A 12,813-nucleotide genomic window follows, 5' to 3' on the forward strand; every position below is an offset into this window, starting at 1 on the left:
AGCATCTGATTGCAGAGTTCCAAAGAATAGCAAGAAGAGATAAGAAAGCCTTCTTCAGCGATCAATGCAAAGAAATCAAGGAAAACAACAGAATGGGAAAGACTAGAGATCTCTTCAAGAAAATCAGAGATACCAAGGGAACATTTCATGCAAAGATGGGCTCGATAAAGGACAGAAATGGTATGGACCTAACAGAAGCAGAAGACATTAAGAAGAGGTGGCAAGAATACACAGAAGAACTGTACAAAAAATATCTTCATGACCCAGATGATGATGATGATGTGATCACTCATCTAGAGCCAGACATCCTGGAATGTGAGGTCAAGTGGGCCTTAGCAAGCATCACTACGAACAAGGCTAGTGGAGGTGATGGAATTCCAGTTGAGCTATTTCAAATCCTGAAAGATGATGCTGTGAAAGTGCTGCACTCAATATGCCAGCACATTTGGAAAACTCAGCAGTGGCCACAGGACTGGAAAAGGTCAGTTTTCATTCCAATCCCAAAGAAAGGCAACGCCAAAGAATGCTCAAACTACCGCACAATTGCACTCATCTCACATGCTAGTAAAGTAATGCTCAAATTCTCCAAGCCAGGCTTTAGCAATACGTGAACCGTGAACTTCCAGATGGTCAAGCTGGTTTTAGAAAAGGCAGAAGAACCAGAGATCAAATTGCCAACATCCGCTGGATTACGGAAAAAGCAAGAGAGTTCCAGAAAAACATCTATTTCTGCTTTATTGACTATGCCAAAGCCTTTGACAGTGTGGATCACAATAAACTGGAAAATTCTGAAAGAGATGGGAATACCAGACCACCTGACCTGCCTCTTGAGAAATCTGTATGCAGGTCAGGAAGCAACAGTTAGAACTGGACATGGAACAACAGACTGGTTCCAAATAGGAAAAGGTGTACATCAAGGCTGCATATTGTCACCCTGCTTATTTAACTTCTATGCAGAGTACATCATGAGAAATGCTGGACTGGAAGAAACACAAGCTCAAATCAAGATTGCTCAGAGAAATATCAATAACCTCAGATATGCAGATGACACCACCCTTATGGCAGAAAGTGAAGAGAAGCTAAAAAGCCTCTTGATGAAAGTGAAAGAGGAGAGTGAAAAAGTTGGCTTCAAGCTCAACATTCAGTAAACGAAGATCATGGCATCCAGTCCCATCACTTCATGGGAAATAGACAGGGAAACAGTGGAAACAGCGTCAGACTTTATTTTTGGGGGCTCCAAAATCACCGCAGATGGTGACTGCAGCCATGAAATTAAAAGACGCTTACTCCTTGGAAGAAAAGTTATGACCAACCTAGACAGCATATTCAAAAGCAGGGACATTACTTTGCCGACTAAGGTCCATCTAGTCAAGGCTATGGTTTTTCCTGTGGTCATGTATGCATGTGAGAGTTGGACTGTGAAGAAGGCTGAGTGCCAAAGAATTGATGCTTTTGAACTGTGGTGTTGGAGAAGACTCTTGAGAGTCCCTTGGACTGCAAGGAGATCAGCCCTGGGATTTCTTTGGAAGGAATGATGCTAAAGCTGAAACTCCAGTACTTTGGCCACCTCATGCGAAGATTGACTCCTTGGAAAAGACTCTGATGCTGCGAGGGATTGGGAGCAGTAGGAGAAGGGGACGACCGAGGATGAGATGGCTAGGTGGCATCACGGACTCGATGGACATGAGTCTGAGTGAACTCTGGGAGATGGTGATGGACAGGGAGGCCTGGCGTGCTGCGATTCATGGGGTCGCAAAGAGTCTGACACGACTGAGCGACTGAACTGAACTGTGTCAGTGCTAATTTCCTGATTTTAATGGTTGTATTTGAAGCTATGTAGGAGCATGTCCTTTGAAGGAAATACACACTAAAGTACTCACAGGTGATGGGGCATCATGTTATCAACTTACACAGAAACCTGAAGAATCAGGAAGAAAACAATTCTGTGTGCTTTACTTGTAACTTCTCTATACATTCAAGACTATTCAAAATATTTAAAGTTAGAAAGGACATAAAAAGGATCAAAGAAAATTTCAAGACAATTCTTACCTATATGCGTGGATCAATGAAGATCAACAAGATATCACTGAGTTATACTCATTGACTGTGTTTCTTGTCCCTAACGAAGGATTCACCAATAACCAAATTTGCTTCAGTGCTTCTCTTTTGCATTAGTCTATTCTTGTTGATACATTTTTAGCTACTTTTCAATTTCTTGACATAAAGGTATCTCTCAAAGAATAATATACTAATTCAAAAACTGTCAGTAACTCTTAAAATTAACTTACTCAGAATATATTCATGACTTATTTTTTCCTTTCTGAAAATTTTCTTCAGTAATACAATTTCCTCGTGTGAACTGGTACACTTAGACAAAGGGGTACACAATTCCTATTTAGAAAAATTTATTGAACGTTATTCCTACATCACAGTTATTGAAAGAAAAACTTAATTTTCCCTGAAGGCACCCTGTCATTTTACATGATCTATACTCTAAAACTTTTTGTATTAAAAATACAGGCTAAATATGAAATTAGTAAAGTGCAGCATATAAAACATCATGCTGAGCAAAAACAAGTCCAAAAGAAAAGTTACCATGTATCAATAGAATAGTTCCCACAGTATTTAAGATGTTTCCTATGTAAATCATATTTGAATGCAATTTTTAGAACCATATTTAAATGTATTTTGCAATTTGTTAACTAGGTCTCCACATTTTTCTTCTACCACATAATCTGTTCCTCTGATTAAGTTGGCAGCATCTGCTAGGATCCACAAAATGCAGCAAGAAAGTCAGTTATTTCTCAAGATTCGAGAAATCTGGTCCACCCTTAGTGTAGTTTCCTGAGATTTCTGCTCCACTGAAGTCAAAACCAGGATTCTATAAGACATGGAAAAAAAATTCAGATAAAATTAAAAGGAAAAATATAAATAAGCCAAAAAGAAAACGGTAAAAAGACATAAACTGGAAACTGACCAAAAAGGAGATATATTAATAAATGGCCAATAAACATGAAAAGATATCCAATTTCACTGTAATTGCCAAAATAGAACCTACAACTATGAGATTTTTTTCCATTTTCATAATTACAAATATTTAGAAGATTAGTATGCATATTATAATGTTCACAAGTGTATGGGCAAACATATTCTTTACCCTCAGTGTGTAAACAGATTTTAATAATTAGCATTTTTTGAGAGCTTTATTATAGGCCAGGCAGGGTTCTAAGAGGTATGCTGCTGCTGCTGCTGCTAAGTCGCTTCAGTCGTGTCCGACTCTGTGCGACCCCGTAGACGGCAGCTCACCAGGCTCCCCCATCCCTGGGATTCTCCAGTCAAGAACAGTGGAGTGGGTTGCCATTTCCTTCTCCAATGCATGAAACTGAAAAGTGAAAGTGCAGTCGCTCAGTCGTGTCCGACCCTCAGCGACCCCATGGACTACAGCCTACCAGGCTCCTCCATCCATGGGATTTTCCAGGCAAGAGTACTGGAGTGGGGTGCCATTGCCTTCTCCGTCTAAGAGGTATATATACACTAAAATATTCAATTATCATAACAGTCTTATAGAGTAAATACTACCTCTGGCTTCAGTCATTTTAGGGGCATTCCATTTATTCAACAAACATATATTAAGTTGCTACTGTTTAGAAGACACCATGAAAGGCATACAGAATTTAAGAGTGAACGAAATAGACAAAGATCCCTGTTCTGGTGGATATTCTAACAGGAGGGCAAATAATAAACCCTAAGCTACCTGGTGCAGGGGCCAGCACACTTTTTTGTAAAGAGCCAAGTAGTAAATATCAATACTTTAGGCATTGAAGGCCATGTAGTCTTGGGCATGGCTGAGACTTAATTCTGCTGCTGCTATATAAAGACAATATACAAACAAATGAGCATAGCTGTGTTCCAGTAAAACGTTTCCTTCAAAAGCAGGCAGGGGGCTGGATTTGACTCCTGGCTACAGTTTGTCAGCCCCAAGATGCAGTGTATTAAAAGTCGGTAAGTGTTATAGAAAAGAAAAAAGATGTAGGGTAAAGTAAGGAAAATGAGGAAATTAGAATATTTAAATAGGATCATCAAAATATGCTTCATTGAGAAATTGCTGGAAAACAGTGAGCAAGTCAGGTCAACTTTGGGAGAAGAGCACTGCAGTCAAAAGGACAGAGAACGAATGGTCAGGCATGTCTAATAAAAGGCAAAAATGCCAGCATGGCTAGAGCAGAATGAGGGGGCAGCAGCAGGACAGGAGATCAGAGACGTCAGGGAGGACCAGATCAGTCTGGGCCAGATCAGTCTGGGCCTTGTAGAAGACTTTTGTCTTTTACTTGAATGAAAGAGTTCTGAGAAGTAATATTGTCTGATTGACATTTTAAAAGGACTGCTCTAGCTGCTATTTTCACAAGACTGCAGCTTGGCAAGGGTAGAAGTAACGAGAACAATTAAAAGGTCATTAAGAAGCACTTTCCTGGTGGCACCGACAAAAATCTGCCTGCCAATGCAGGGTTCACGAGTTCAATCCCTGGTCCAAGAAGATTCCACATGCCAAGGAGCAGTTGAGCCCATGCTCTAGAGCCAGGAAGCCGCAACTACTGAGGCCATGGGCCACAGCTACTGAAGCCCACACACTCTATGGCCTGCAAGTCACAGCTAATGAGCTCCTGAGCTGCAACAACTGAACCGTGCGCATCTAGAGCCTGTGCTCTGCAACAAGAGCAGCCACCGCAATGAGAGGCCAGTGCACTGCAACCAGAGAATAGCCCCTGCTTTCTGAAACCAAAGAACGCGGCTGTGCAGCAATGAAGACCCAGCTCAAGCTAAAAAAAACGGGGTTGGGGGAAGGTCATTAGACTAACCTAAGCAAGACTTTAGAGGTGGTCCAGGTGAGAGTGGTGGCAGAATGGTGGTGACGTGCAGTCAAATTCTAAACAGACCTAGAAGGCCATGACAGTAAGGTTCCTGACAAGCAGGGTGTGGCACAAAGAGAAGAGTGGAGGATGATTCCCCAGTGTTTTTCCATCTGAACAACCAGCTTCTATCAGGTGAGACGAGAAGGCCAGAGATACAACAAATGTGTGAGGGAAATTAGGAAGTTCACTTGGATATGTTGAGTTGGATATGTCTGTTAAACAGCCAAGATATTAAGTAAACAGCTGGATACGCAGTTTCAACATTCAGTAAAAAGTCTAGGCAAGAGACATACATTTGGGAATCATCATCATTTATATAGAAATTATCTACCAAAACTTTAACAGTGCCTTGATCCAATAATTCTCCTAGATAGCTATCTTAAAAGAAAATTTGAGTATTTTCAGAGATGAAAGCACAAACTTTGTTTGAAATAGACACAGAGAAATCTAAATCTCATTGAAGAGGAACAGCTAAGCAAAAACAATACACTCAAACTAAAACACTCTAAAGCAATTAAAAGGAATGAATTTTATCCACATGTACTAGTAGGGAAAGAGACCTAAGACATATTATTAAATGAAAAAGCAACATGATGATACATACTGTGTGATCCTCCACTTATATTAAAAAAAAACAAAACAATACATTCAATGTATTGAGATGAGAATGAGTCAGAGATACAGAATGGGAGATACTAAAGGGCCTTTCACTTTTTTACACGACGTATGTACTGACAGAATTTTTATCAGTTTATTCATGAACTACACTGATGCAAACTAAATAAATTTAAACTTAGATATCACAGTGGTACAGATAAATTCCTCTGGGGCAGCAGGGGTGGGGTGGTGAGGGTTAAATCCCTATATTGAAAGGCCAGTCAGTTTTCTAACCATTAAACTGAAAAAATTTCTCTGAAGAATGTTAGTAATTTTTTAAAATGACGTTTGAGTTTTGATTTCAAGGAATAATTATTCTATGAGTTTAAGATGTTTAACTACACATATTCATCAGTTGATCTGACTTACTTCTTTCTGGAATCTCTCTAATGTAAGTTTTCTCTGCATTTGGTCTTGCACCCAAGGATCAGCTGCATAATCAGATTCTAGAAGAGAAGTCCAACAATTTGCTGCATCTCTCTTCGTCTTTGTAAGAACAATACGGACCATTTTTCTATCCTCTAAACAAACAAACAAAAATCACAAAGAAATCAAAGTTCATCATTAATTTATACTTTCAGAAACCTAATTAGGAAATGTTGACATACAATTGTTTTCAATACATTCCTTTTACTATAGCTTACAAAGTTGCAAATCTACAGCAGGAGGAAACATACTAATTTCCAAGACGAAATTAACTTTTAAAGAAATTCTAAGAAATGTAATAGATTAACCTTACCCAGAGTCCATGTTCCCTCATCAGCTATTGTAGAGTCAAAGAGTTTGCCCTGAAAAATAAACATATGAGGTACTAAAAATAAAGAAATTTCATTAATTTTCATAAAGTTTTCATGATTTAAGACTTCCCTTATTTCCTACCTAATCTACATATAACTACTTAATTTGTTTAGAGTAGGGAGAACAAATTTTCTACAATTTCAACATATTGATAGGTGGCCAACACTAAGTTCCTGCCTCGAGAGTCAAACAGAACCTAGTTTACACAATGGGAGTATATACTACAATAAAGAACACAGAGCGCTCTACAAAAAGATCAGGGCTCCTTAATTTTTAGAAGATGAAAAAATACTACTGATTGGTCAAATGTGATGTTTCATCTGAAGTGTGGTAACTTTACTAATTATAATAAACTACAAAAAGAGCTCTCCTACAGATATTAAGGAAAAACGATATCTTAATATAAACAAAAAAAAAAAACTGGTTCAATCTCTTTGTAAGGCAGTTTAGCACTAAAAGAAAAAAAAAATTAAAGCACACACATCCGTATATACGTATGATGTCAGATGAGTTGTGACTGACTTTTCAGAAACTCTTGTTTTAAGAAAGAACTAACTAAAACGTAAGTTTAAAATAGATTGCACCTGCTCAAAGCCAATTTGATTTGTTGCTACTTACCAAATTTTAGCTTTAGGGAATGTAACATGTCACATTAAAAAAAGAAAACCGTCTTTTCATATGTCAATACAGGGGGTGGGAGGGGGTGTGAATACTACTTAATATAAATGTACTGAATATAAATGTACCTAAAATCCTAGAGGCGGAGTTATTGCCAAATCCCTAGGTTACTGCAATTACTAAAGAAAATTTGAGATGTAATTTGAAATCACCATTCAGTAAATTATGAATAGCACAACTATTCAGAAAGGTCATCAAGGGCCAAGCTGACATCAATCAGTGTCTTTCACATATATCTTCCTTTTCTGAGACACTCAAAACACTTTCATATTAAGATAATAATAAAAACATGTAGTGCAAGCTTATTACATATCAGTTATTACCTACTCCAAGCTCTTCATTCATAGATACCATGCTACGTTTAAAACAATCCTATGAGAAAGGTACTATAATTATCCCACTTTGGGGATGAAGGCTTAGACAATGAATAATCTCTCGCCCAAGGTTACAACTAGGAAAACGGCCAAGCCACTTACACTCTCAAGCAGTCTCCCTTCACCATTACACAACATTGCCATCAAATATCTTGGGCTTCTAATCTGAAGAAGAAATCTAACTTCAAGTTAATTGAATTAACTATACATTTTAACAAGGAAGAAATGGGTCCCAGACCCAAAGGGTACTGATAAGAATAAAAGGGGGATATCCATTACTTTCTTCACAACTTCTTGACCACCTGCTTAAACACTCTACAAACTTACAGAATTTTTCCAATTTTAGATGAGAAAATAAATCAACGGACATCACCTCCGAATCCTCAACCCAACATCTTTATTTTTGTTTTTCATTTCCTATAACCTCCTATACATTTATTAATTTAATTATGCCTCCCTGCGTAAGGGAACAGTATCTGGCTCGTTCACCACGGTCGTCCCAGCACCAAGATCAGTGCCTGGAGGTACAGATGTCAAAAATATTTGTTTTCCTTCAACGATCTAGTTAGGCAGTTCTCAGTGAAGACCCGGAGAGAAGTTTCATTTGGCTTACAAACAAAACAAGGTAAATGGGCTACTCATTCCAATCTCAAACACCGAACGGCCCTGAGGTCAGGGGCTCTGACCAGGCCCAAATCAGGGCAATCTTATTCATCCCTCGGCCAGGCAGAGAGGCCGAACGGCCTTCCAGCAATCTTTCCAAGGAAACCATGAACTTGAGGACTCGGGAATTTGGGGAGGCCGGGAAGAAACTTAGCACAAGCCCCGACCTAGCCGCTACCTTGAGGATCTCGCGGCCACCCACGGCCAGCGCCACATGCCGGCTCTGCAGGCCGCACTGGATATCCTGGGCGCGAGTGCCTGGTGGCACCTGAACTTCAATGAACACCTCCTCCAAGGTCTGGTACCACTGGCCCCACGGCGTTCCGCACGGAACCACCCCACTGCGCTCCTCAAACGGGGCTGACATACTCCAGTCGCCTCCCAGAAGCGGTGGCAGCGAGCAAGCAGAGTTCACGCCCGAATCCCCGCCTTGGGCCACACCCCGGCTGTCTCTGCTCGGGTCACTGAACATGCGCAGAAATGTAACCTGCGGTCTCCGCTTGTGTGCGCGTTTCCCTTTCAGTTGGCCATTGACGAGACTGGCAGGACCCAGGTTTAAGGAACTGAAATCCAGAAAAGTTCGCATCCAAGGAACGATGGAAGAGGGGTGGACCCAGAGAAGTTAGAATTCATTACACTGCCACCAATATGACGTCAAAAGCGACGGGAAACTCGCTGGTGTAAACTGCGCTTGCGCAAACGCGGCTAATGCGTAGTTACAATTGAGTAACGCCAGGACTGATTGGGCCAGTGAGCGAGAGGAGACAGTACTAGCATCCTATTGGATGGTGGCCTAAACAGGTCATGTAATTGAACGCAGCGAGAGCCGAGGATGCAAGCTCTTTGATCTTTGGCGTTCCGATTGGCTGACGTCGGTGGGCGGGGGTTAAGCGGGGCGATTTGAATTTGAAGCCAACAGGCCTAACCTACCCGCAGGATAGTAGCCGCAGACCAGTAGAGACCTTCGGTTTTGCGGAGCTGGTCGTCAGCATGTCCTTCCCTAAGGCGCCCCTGAAACGATTCAATGACCCTTCTGGTGCGTACGGGGAAAGGTGCTGGGGGACAGGATATGCTCTCACGCCCCTTGTCCTTCTTGGGTTCCCTTCATCAGAGGCAAATCTATTTTTACGGCTGGGATGGGGCTCGTTAAATTGATCCATTTTCCTGAAACACATGCTAAGCTTTTACTACTGACGTTAAGGATATAACAGTGAGCGAAGCAGTCTCTGTTCCTTGGAGTTTAATTCAGTTGGAGAATGCAGCCAATATACAATTAGCGCTGTGGAGAAGCTAAAGCCAAGGAAAGGGAATAGGAATTAGGAAGCATTGGTAGCTGTTGATCAAGTCCGGAGTCCTCACTTGTACATGTGTGTGTATATACACATACATGTATTTTACTATTGCTTTTGGTGTGGACTTGGAATTTCTTTTGAATGTCCCATTCAGGCGTAAAAGAAGAAAGATTGGTAAAGGCAGTTTATAGGTATAAAATTATGGCAGTAGCACTTATTGAAAACACTATAGATGAAGTAAAGGGAGAAATTCCCCCAAATCCGTAATATTTATTATTTTATCCATAAAAGAATGGAGACTTATATTTGCTCACTGTTATACAACCGAACTGGCAGAACAGGGGCCTGAAACCAGGCCTGCATGAATATGAATCCATCCTGTGTTCCTGAGCACAGTTAGTGGATGCTAACTGCATTCAGGGACTGTGCTAAGGTCTTCCCTATTAGGTCTGGTTTCTTCTTTCCAACAGCCAGGGGAGGCACATACAATTGTTCTCATTTTACAGATGAGAAAACTAAGGGGGGTTGTAACTACTGAGCAGCCTGCAAGTGACAGAACTTAACATCACAGCTCATGATTTATCCATTATAATGTACACTTTTTAAGTCTCTCATTACATCTTAATTTCTGTCAAATACAAAGGGAAATGAGCATCACCCTGCTCACAAAGGAAGGCCAGTGAAGAATTGGATCAACACAAGCTTATTTTTTAACTAAAGACTTAAGGACCATATAATTTCTCAGACATTCAAAGAACTACTCTGAGTTCTGTCATTGTGTCCTTTTAGGAGATTTGTTTGCTTTATAATATATTGAACTGGTTTTGACAGTTACATAAAGCTTTAGGCTCACAGCTTTATTAATAATAAGTGACCATTTATTTGATGCTTAGTGTGTGTATGAGGCACTGCAGTGATTTTTATGTTACTCCGGTAATCCAAACAACCAAAGTACGAGGTAGATAGTATTTTTTTAGCCCTATTTCATGAATGAAGAACAGCCTCAAATAGAAATAACTTTCTAAGGGTCTTAAAGTTAGATTGGAAAAGGAGAGAGTATAATGTTCTTATCCATGATCATCTCCCTATGGCTACAAAGTACCTGGCCCATACTGTTATCTATTGATTGGCAGACAAATCTAGATTTGAACCCTAATCTAACTGATTACTATACAAAACTCTGTTCCCAATCCTACATCCCCAGTGACTTTCTGTTTTCTCTGCCACACTACCAAACTCTACCCTGAGCTAAATAACTGAGGGTAGGGACGTGACTGAGACTGTCCCTAACTTCAGGCAGTTTTGTCTAAGGTGGGAGTTGGATGAGTACATTAGTATAGGCCATAACAAACCTGCAGGAAGTTCTGCAATAGGAACAGTGCACGCAAGCTGCTGTGGAATGGAGATTCTAGCTTGATGTAGGCATTTGGAGAAAATGGAAGAGGTGACATCCAGACTGAGATCTAAAGTAATTAAGAGCCAGATCTCAAATCATCTTTGCATAAGTACGTGGAAATACCTTTGATTTGAGACTCTAGTTACATGAGGTTATACATTGCTGGAACATAGAAGTACAGTCTGTGTAGTTTGTGCTTTGCATAACATGGCTTTATAGATTTCCTAATGTACTGATATTAGACACAGATGGATCATCACTAAATTTTTATTCCAAGCTAAATCTTCAGGGCTAGACATTCTTAGTAGCATCATTTCTAAAATCTCAGTGACTCTTTTTGAGTAGATTTGATTCCAGATATTCTATTTCTTAATTCAATTCTTACTAACAGCTGTGTTGCTTGTTCTGACATGTTCATCTCAAGACTGGACATGTCCATCCCAAGACTGTCTTTGTTGTTTTGCTAAGTTGTCTGTGTTCCTTTGACCCAACTGAAATAAAGATCATTGGGAAGATAATGATACTGTTCTTCACAGAGAGGCCTACTTTATAATATCAAATGTACTAATTTTACATTTGAAAACGAAGCATTTAAAAAAATGTATTAGAGAATAATTGATTTACAATGTTGTGTTAGTTTCAGGTGAACAGCATAGTGATTCAATTAAACATATATTCATAGGCGTTCAGATTCTTTTCCTATATAGAGTATTACAGAATATTGAGTAGAGTTTCCTGTGCTATATAATAGGTCTTTGTTGGAGATCTGTTTTATATATAGCAGTATGTGTATGTTAATCCCAAGCTTCTAATTTATCCCTCCTGTCCACATTTCCCCTTTGGTACATGTTTGTTTTTGAAATTTGTTTCTGTTTTGTGAGTAAGTTACTTTATGTCATTTTTTTAATTAGAAAAGAAATTGATTAATGGTATTTTTACATTTATGTTACTCACTTTACTGTTACATTTTTTCATTGAAATATAGTTGATTTACAATATTGTGTTTTACGTGTACAGAAAAGTGACTCAATTATATTTTTCTGGATTATTTTTTATTATAGGTTATTATAAGTTAGTGAATATAATTCCCTGTACTGTACAGTAAATTCTTGTTGTTTATCTGTTTTATGTCTAGTAGTTTGTATGTATTAATCCCATGCTTATAATTTATCCCTCTCCCTCCTGCCCTTTTGTAACCGTAAGTTTGTTTTTGTGTCTGTGAATCTGTTTCTGCTTTGCATATGGATTCATTCTGTATTAATTTTTAGATTCCACATATAAATGATTTTATATGATGTATATAAAACATGTTAACATGTAAGTCACATTAGATAAGATTTTAATGTTTTATTTTTCTTCTAGGATGTGCACCATCCCCAGGTGCTTATGATGTTAAAACTTCAGAAGTATTGAAAGGACCGGTATCCTTTCAGAAGTCACAAAGGTTTAAAAAGCAAAAAGGTAATGGATCCCAAAATAGAATAATGGTTATATGATCTTGTAAATTTTGAAGTTACGGATAACATTATTTAAATTTAAAGATGCTATAACATTTCTAAAAATGTGACACTACAACTATATTTAAATGTTATTAATTGATAGATTTACAAAAGGGTCGACTTCTGAATAACACTTTCATCACTACACTGTCATATAACCAGAAAAATTAAGCAAGACACTCACATAGACATGCAGTTTTCCTTTTGATAATTACGTTAATCTTCTCAGAGAATATTAGAGGGAATATTAGGAAAATCAAGAAAATGTTAAAATGTGTAAAGAAATGTGTCATTTGTGCAACTAATTACTTGAAAATGTACAATCAAGAAAAGAATAATTTTATATTGCTTCACTAATAGTTTCTATAAGGAATTTGGGAATTGGTATTTTGTCTGTGCTTCAAACATGTAAGCACCAAACATGATCTGTACAATTCATTTTATAGCAGAATCACAACAAAATCTTAACGTTGACAAAGATACTACCTTGCCTGTTTCAGCAAGAAAAGTCAAGACTTCAGGATTAAAGGTGAGATGCCCTTATAT

General features: G+C 38.9%; 2 protein-coding genes across 3 annotated transcripts in view; one reads left to right on the plus strand and one right to left on the minus strand.

Annotated features, from left to right (window-relative positions):
- Nucleotides 1-2,662: 2,662 nt before the first annotated feature.
- NUDCD2 (NudC domain containing 2) lies at nucleotides 2,663-8,814 on the minus strand. Its single transcript, XM_069592555.1, has 4 exons — nucleotides 8,259-8,814; nucleotides 6,307-6,355; nucleotides 5,937-6,088; nucleotides 2,663-2,881 (listed from the first exon to the last, which is right to left on the minus strand). Exons 1-4 carry the CDS (start codon nucleotides 8,664-8,666, stop codon nucleotides 2,798-2,800), a joined length of 693 nt encoding a protein of 230 aa, XP_069448656.1. The 5' UTR covers nucleotides 8,667-8,814; the 3' UTR covers nucleotides 2,663-2,797.
- The window catches only part of HMMR (hyaluronan mediated motility receptor), a 31,702-nt gene continuing 27,451 nt past the window's right edge, over nucleotides 8,563-12,813 (plus strand). Inside the window, exons 1-3 of one of the 2 annotated variants that reach the window (XM_069592550.1) lie at nucleotides 8,563-9,116; nucleotides 12,131-12,229; nucleotides 12,717-12,796. In XM_069592550.1, the coding sequence (XP_069448651.1) occupies nucleotides 9,071-9,116; nucleotides 12,131-12,229; nucleotides 12,717-12,796 (225 nt within the window). In that variant the 5' untranslated portion in view covers nucleotides 8,563-9,070. Of the gene's footprint in view, nucleotides 9,117-12,130; nucleotides 12,230-12,713; nucleotides 12,797-12,813 lie in introns of both variants that reach the window. The other variant, XM_069592549.1, reaches the window with a different exon arrangement.

The sequence above is a fragment of the Ovis canadensis genome, chromosome 5, assembly GCF_042477335.2.
Source record: "Ovis canadensis isolate MfBH-ARS-UI-01 breed Bighorn chromosome 5, ARS-UI_OviCan_v2, whole genome shotgun sequence".
Taxonomy (NCBI): Eukaryota; Metazoa; Chordata; class Mammalia; order Artiodactyla; family Bovidae; genus Ovis; species Ovis canadensis.

Excerpts from the sequence above, each read along its gene's own strand:
- NUDCD2 (XM_069592555.1), bottom strand. The coding sequence starts at position 8,666 with ATGCGAACTTTTCTGGATTTCAGTTCCTTAAACCTGGGTCCTGCCAGT. Across the intron at positions 6,356-8,258 it reads GTGGCCGCGAGATCCTCAAG|GGCAAACTCTTTGACTCTAC; the intron begins GTAGCGGCTAGG and ends TTTATTTTTCAG. Across the intron at positions 2,882-5,936 it reads TAGAGAGATTCCAGAAAGAA|AATCCTGGTTTTGACTTCAG; the intron begins GTAAGTCAGATC and ends CATGTCTTATAG.